Below are 7,507 nucleotides of genomic sequence, written 5' to 3'. Positions count from 1 at the left end.
AGCTGACCTTGTGTAGATGGTGCCGCCAACGCGGCTTGAGCTATCTGAAGGTTTGCAGTCTGTGCGATGCTTGCTGGATCAGTCCGGCGAGACAAATGGCTGGCCGCTCGCCTGTTATCACGCCTCCTTCCAGTCCTTGACCCGCCGGAACTGGGTCCGCTGGAACTCCAATCTGATGAGTACCTGGAGCGGGTATCCCTGTGACTCCGACGAGAAGCCCTGGAGCTGAAGCGTGAGTGGCGCCACAAATGGTATGCCGATTTGCGTCGATGTTGGCGGTCGGGTACTGCAGCCGAGGATCTGGATCTAGCCATCGATCGGCGTGTAGGGGTTAATCACGTTGATGCCGCGGTTAAAGGAGGAGGGGTAAATGATGGACTCACAGTAGATGGTTCCCGAGGCTCCAAGTTAGAAATTTTTGATGGAGGTGCGGGGGTTAACTGGGAGGGGGCTGGAGGGGTAGGCACCGCCTGTGAAACACTATGTAGCAGGGCTATGGAGGCTGGGGGAATGGTGGGGGTGTTCTCCTCAGCAGAGGAGACATTACTTGGCCTATTGCCCATTGTGAGCGACACGTGTGCTACTGAATGTCTTGCCTTATGAATATTGGTTAAGGCCTCTTTCACACTTGCGTTGTCCGGATCCGGCGTGTACTCCACTTGCCGGAATTACACGCCGGATCCGGAAAAACGCAAGTGTACTGAAAGCATTTGAAGACGGATCCGTCTTCAAAATACTTTCAGTGTTACTATGGCACCCAGGACGCTATTAAAGTCCTGGTTGCCATAGTAGTAGTGGGGAGCGGGGGAGCAGCATACTTACCATCCGTGCGGCTCCCGGGGCGCTCCAGAATGACGTCAGAGCGCCCCATGCGCATGGATGACGTGTCCATGCGATCACGTGATCCATGCGCTTGGGGCACCCTGACGTCACTCTGGAGCGCCCCGGGAGCCGCACGGATGGTAAGTATGCTGCTCCCCACTGCACTTTACCATGGCTGCCAGGACTTTAGCGTCCCGGCAGCCATGGTAACCATTGAGAAAAAGCTAAACGTCGCATCCGGCAATGCGCCGAAACGACGTTTAGCTTAAGGCCGGATCCGGATCAATGCCTTTCAATGGGCATTCATTCCGGATCCGGGCTTGTGGCAAGTGTTCCGGATTTTTGGCCGGAGCAAAAAGCGCAGCATGCTGCGCTATTTGCTGCGGCCAAAAAACGTTCCGTTCCGGAACGGAAGACATCCTGATGCATCCTGAAGGACGGACTGTCCATTCAGAATGCATTAGGAAAATCCTGATCAGTATTCTTCCGGCATAGAGCCCCGACGACGGAACTCTATGCCGGAAGACTATAACGCAAGTGTGAAAGAGCCCTAAGCACTGTAGTAAACTGCAGTACGATGAAAGTATATCACCCAGTAAGAGTCATATTAAAGGGGTTGTCTCACTTCAGAAAATAGCATTTATTATGTAGAGGAAGTTAATACAAGGCACTTACTAATGTATTGAGATTGTCTATATTGTCTCCTTTGCTGGCTGGATTCATTTTTCCATCACATTATACACTACTTATTACCATGGTTACGGCCATCCTGCAATTTACTAGTGGTGGTGGTGCTTGTACACTATGTAGTACACCAGAGCAGGCACTACCATTCGTAGACCCTGCAACTGTCTCAAATGGCTAACAAAAATGTCATCTATGTATTTATTCCTGGTCTTTTGCTACTGTGCATTAGTAGTATTGCTATGAAATTTTTATGTTCATGTAATATGCCTGGTTGTCAGGCAGTTGGCAGTGTATCTGGCAGAGACCACAGTTTGTGGTCCCCAATGTACGGGCGCCATCGGTGCGGCTGCCACGACGGACCCAGACCCATTCAACTTGAATGGGTCCATGATTCATCGGCACCATAAAAAAAAAATAGAACAAGTTTTAGTGACTGGGTCCGCATCCGTGATGCAGGAAGCACACGGCCGGTGCCAGCATATTGCGGGCCGCAATACGGGCCACGGCCAGCAACGGCCGTGTCCGTGAGGCCAAAAGGGATTGTTCAGTTTCAGCAAGAAACAAAAGACAAAGCTGGGAGATGGGCTAAAATAAAAAATAAAAATACATCACTACTCACCTAATAGATCCAGCACCGCCCCTACAGTTCTCAACCACGGGGCACTGCTTACTTGGCTGCAGCGATGACCTCACATTGACAACACCTTACTGACACTATCAATCACTGGTCTCAACAGAGTGAATTTTTTTATTTCATATCACAAAGTAATTACAGTATGCACAGTAATGATTTCATTTACAAACCTTTAGATCAAGTAAATACATTGCAAAGTATTTTTAAAGTGTAACTGTCATTTTTTTTGCAATATATAGGGGCAGTGATACTGACTATTTTTGAAATATACTTTAATTACTGAAATCGTACATTTCTATTAGAAAAATTGCTCTAAATTGGCCCATTTTGAGCCTTAGCAACGCTCCTCTGTCTTCTGTTTACATAACTGTGGAGACTTGCTGAACACTTATTGTGTTATGTAAACAGAAGACAGAGAAGCATTGCTAAGGCTCAAAATGGGTCAATTTAGAGCTATTTTTCTAATAGAAATGTACGATTTTAGTAATTAAAGTATATTACAAAAATGGTCAGTATCACTGTCCCTATACATTACACAAATAACAAAAGAATGACCTTTACACTTTAAATTACCAGAAGCCATATGGTATTACAAAACCTCTTCTACACAGAAGCATTTTTGTCAGTACTCTGCACAGAACACCCTAAGGCCCCGTCCACATTTCCATGTCATTTTCAAGTCTGTGAAAAAACATTCTTGTTTCATCCATGAAGATGTCCGTGAAAGATCTGTGTTTGGTCCATGTGTCCGTTTTTGTGGCATCCGTAATCCACGGATGACATCTGTCACTGAACTGCACACAGAAAATATGCAACATTTTACAGTACCAGCAAATTGAGTTTTTTGGTATGCTCAGCGGAAATTGACCTGTCGTGCAGATTTTAAGGGTGCCTGCACATGGAGCGGAATACGTGCGGGCTTTCAGAGCGGATTTTGTGTGGGAAAACTTCAGCATAATACAGTACTAGTAAAGTGTATTGGTTTAGACAAATCTCATGTATACTTTCCTTTTTTTTTTTTTATTCCATGTGGAATTTAACCTACTGTGCGGATTTAGAAACCTGCAGCATGTCAATTGTTGTCGTGTTTTTTTTTGTGTGCGGATTTCGCCCTTTTCTGCCACCTGCACATGGGTGACGAATAATGCACGCATGAATTTCGGTGCAGATTTATGTGAGTTTCTGCAGCATATCTGCAACAAAATCCACAATGTCTAACAGCAGTTTTTGGTGCGAATTTGATATGGTTTTGCCACAGATCTCACCCTTCCATTGAAAATATTGAAATCTGCAGCTAAAACCGCAAATTGACATGCTGCACATTTGGAAATCCACGCGGCAGGTCAATTTTTGCACAGACAAAATCTGGAAAGTGTACATGAGATTTGTGTAATCTCATACACTTTGGTACTGTAATACGCTGCAGTTTTCCTGCATGGGAATTTGCGTGGAAAAAATGCATTTATAACGCAACATGTGCAGCTGGACTAAATCTGCAGCATGTTTTATATGGATTTTCATTGCAGATTTCACCCTTTGCAATGCAAAAAGTGAAATCTGCATCAATTCAGCTGCATTACTGCAATGAAATCTGCACCAAAAAAATGCACCTTTTGGTGCACTTTCTTTCTGCTGCAGATTTCCAAACAGAAACACTGCAGATTTTTCCGTAACATGTGAACACACCCTTAGCTATGCCAAACTTTCTTTTAAGATTCATCTCACACTTCAAGTTTTGGCTGGCAAACACTGATACTGCCATGTTAGAAAGGTCAAAGCAGCAGTACTTTACATTTACACGGCAAATATTGTACATAAGAAAGCATAAACTGCAACACTGTAAGGGCGCATTTACACAGTCAATGTTTGGTCAGTCATTTCCATCTGTGTTTGTGAGCCAAAACCAGGTGTGGTCAAAAAACAGAGAACAGGTGCAAATCATTATCTCTGTCTAGGAGTCACTCCTGGTTTTGGCAAAAAAAACTGATGGAAACCACTGTCTGAACACTGACAGTGGCCTCTTTCAAATGAGTGAGTTCCACACTCCGAACTCACAGCATGAGTATGAGGAAGCTCCTGTCCTGACCTCCCAGCACTGCCAGGGTCACATAGAATTATATTGATTTATGATGCCATGCAACCCTTACAGTTCTGGAATATATTGGATAACACTGACATAATGATGTCACTGTTATCCAATACATTCCAGAACTATAGGTATTACATACAGTAGCATCATAACTCAATATAATTCTATGCGACCCCAGGAGTGCAGGAAGGTCAGGACGGGAGCTTCCACATACTCACGCTGAGAGTCTGGAGTGTTGGACTCAAGCATCTGAAAAGGGCCAGTGTGAACACACCCTAAGGGCTCATGCACACAAACGTATTTTCTGTGTCCATTCCGTTTGCATTCTGTTTCCGTATGTCCGTATTTCCGTTCCGCAAAAAAATAGAACATGTCCTATTATTGTCTGTATAACGGACAAGACTAGTACTGTTCTATTGGAGCCAGCTGTTCTGTTCCGCAAAATACGGAATGCACGCGTCATCCGTATTTTTTGCGGATCCATTTTTTGAGTACTGGAAAATACATACGGTCATGTGCATCAGCCCTAAAAGTCTGAGTCCTAGGTTTGCTTTTAATAATGGCCATTAAACTCACACAATCTTCCCATAAAATACCAGCACATCATTTCCTTCAAGGTTTTTCTCAGCTCTTGGCTTCGCAGAGCATAAATCAGTGGATCAATAACAGAATTGCACATGATAAGAATAAGATACACATTAAAGTGTGACATGAAGCAGACACAATAGGGGTTTCGGGGGCAAGAAATGTAAAAAATGAGATGCAAAAAGAAAGGAGCCCAGCAGACGACAAAAACTCCCAGTAAGATCGTCAGTGTAATAGCTCCTTTCATATTTGCACCTTGTCTTATGGTGCTGGTGCCTGACAGAACGGCAATTCTCTTCATATGCAGCCTGGCCAGCATGAACATATGTACATATAGGGAGGCCATAAGAGCAAGCATGGTGAAGATTATACTGATCAGACAAATAATGACCACATTACTGTCATCGTACAAAATAAATAGGATGCCTGAGATTGAGCATGATGTCCAAATACAAGTAATAATCAGGACCGTCCTCTTGCCTGTGATGATGTTATGATACTGAAGAGCATAAAAAATAGTAAAATACCTGTCCACTGCAATAGATAGGAGACTGCAAATAGAGGCGAGGAGGGAGCTGCAAATGATAGAATCCAAGATGTTGTCAATGCTCTCAATAAAGCGTTGTGCTTTTCTATCTGTATCATTTGACAAAGTGATCACAACGGTTTCAAACCCATTGGACACGCTGACCAGCATATCTGCCACTGCCAGGCTACAGATGAAGAAGTACATTGGAGAATGAAGGTTCTTGTTTCGAGATATTGCAACTATGACCAGAATGTTTTCTAGTAAGCTCACAATTCCCAAGATCACAAAGACTTCAGGCAGGACAAACAACTGTTCATAGCATCCTTCCAGGTGATGAGTCTTTTCCACGCTTTCATTGGCTCCACCATGCAGTCCATAACTGTGATTTCGAAAGTGTTTCAAATGCAGCCTGTGCTGCTGATGATGAGTAACATTCATTTTCTTCACTCTCTCAGAGGTACAACTGAGACAATATAATGCAATCAATTATAGATTGAGCACCGATTTTCTTAACGAGCATCCAGTTTCAAGTTGAATGTCTCACCTCTTCCTTTTCAAGCCTCCATTCGTCAGAAAGTAATGTTCCTTCTTGTCCTTCAGCATGCTTCCAGGACACTGTCCTGTGCTAAGACTTGTAAGAGCATCACACACAGCAGCTAACCTTCCCTACAGTGTGGAAGAAAGAATGAAAGGTTGGTAAATCTACCTCTGCTTTTCATTCTCTGGTAGCCAATCAGGGTGGAGAAAAACCTGAGAATGCTATACAGCCAGCAGCAGAGGGAATCTCAGACAGATCTGTACTGTGGTGTCCATTACGTCTGAACAGTAAAGTGACAGCTTGCATTAGTTTCAAGTAAATATATGGCAGATATGTGTAGCTGTACAGGGATTTCTGCACCATTTAAGGGTACTTTCACACTTGGGGCAGAGGATTCCGGCAGGCGGATGCATCTGACAAATTCATTGCAATACCGAATCCGTCTTTCCGGTTGTCATCCGGAAAAATAAATCCAGTATTTATCTTTTTCACATTTTCAAAGGTCTGCGCATGCGCAGACCACAAAGCCAGATCCATTTTTTCCGGAACACTTGGGGCTGGATCCGGAATTGATGCAACTCAATGGAAAATAATGCCTGATCCGGCATTCCTGCAAGTGTTCATGATTTTTGGCCAGAGAGAAAACTGCAGCATGCTGCGGTATTTTCTCCGGCCCAAAAAAGTAAGAGGGACTGAACTTGATGCATCCTGATGCATACTGAACAGAATGCTCCCCATTCAGAATGCATTAGGATAAAACGGATCAGTTTTATTCCGGTATTGAGCCCCTGTGACGAAACTCAATGCCGGAAAATAAAAACGCTAATGTGAATGTACCCTAAGAATAAATAGATTATTTTCATGATTTATTGCGTCAGGTTTCCGTGACATTAGGTAGACCGTTCTTTATAATATTTTTATAGTTTTGTATTATCCAATGACTATTCTGCTTATTATGAAAAGCCAGTCTTCCCAGCAGTTGTTTGGTCAAATGGCACAAGGGGAGCTGGTCACCGCTGTCGCCAGGGATTGGCTGGAGCGGTGTCAAAACGGATGTTTACATCCTGGGAGCACAGTATTTGGGTTTCTTAGAATCCAAATTTTTCGCAAAATTGAGTATGAATTCCAAATTGATAGAATTGATTTGCTCATCTCTAGTATGTATATTTATACATACCTTCTTGTGCTTCATAGATCAATTTTCCCTATGATTTGTTTCCAATAAGGTTTTAGTGGTAGCCTCGAACTATTCATTCAGTGTTTTTTCATAATAATGGGGGGCACCAAGTATGCATGAGGAGTATTGTTAGCCAATCAACGTTGCTCTGGGTTTCTGGGAAAAATATATCTCTCTCTTCAAATTTGATTTGTCAGCTAAATATTTTGACCTTTTGAATGGCAGAATATTACAGCTACTGTACAAGTCATAATCCTAATAGCCAATATGACACAAAACATATGCCATTTGTGGTGTTTATGAGTCCTGTGTATTCATGAGAAGAGTGACCCCCCCTTCCCCCAGCCCTCAAGCTGCAGGTGCACTTGCAGCATCCCACATATGTGTGTAAGGGGAACACTTCAAATATCTGTAATTGCATTGTATGGTATTCTTTATTTTCTGTC

The 7,507-nt window shown here is 43.3% G+C and overlaps 1 protein-coding gene across 1 annotated transcript; it reads right to left on the bottom strand.

The window, feature by feature from the left end:
* Window positions 1-4,785: 4,785 nt before the first annotated feature.
* On the bottom strand, window positions 4,786-5,784 carry MC4R (melanocortin 4 receptor). Its single transcript, XM_044294745.1, has one exon. It carries the CDS (start codon window positions 5,782-5,784, stop codon window positions 4,786-4,788), a length of 999 nt encoding a protein of 332 aa, XP_044150680.1.
* Between the last annotated feature and the right edge of the window lie 1,723 nt (window positions 5,785-7,507).

Source organism: Bufo gargarizans, chromosome 5 (assembly GCF_014858855.1).
Source record: "Bufo gargarizans isolate SCDJY-AF-19 chromosome 5, ASM1485885v1, whole genome shotgun sequence".
Classification (NCBI taxonomy): domain Eukaryota; kingdom Metazoa; phylum Chordata; class Amphibia; order Anura; family Bufonidae; genus Bufo; species Bufo gargarizans.
The sequence above is the reverse complement of the archived record's forward strand: the minus strand, read 5'-3'. Positions and strand labels throughout refer to the sequence as shown.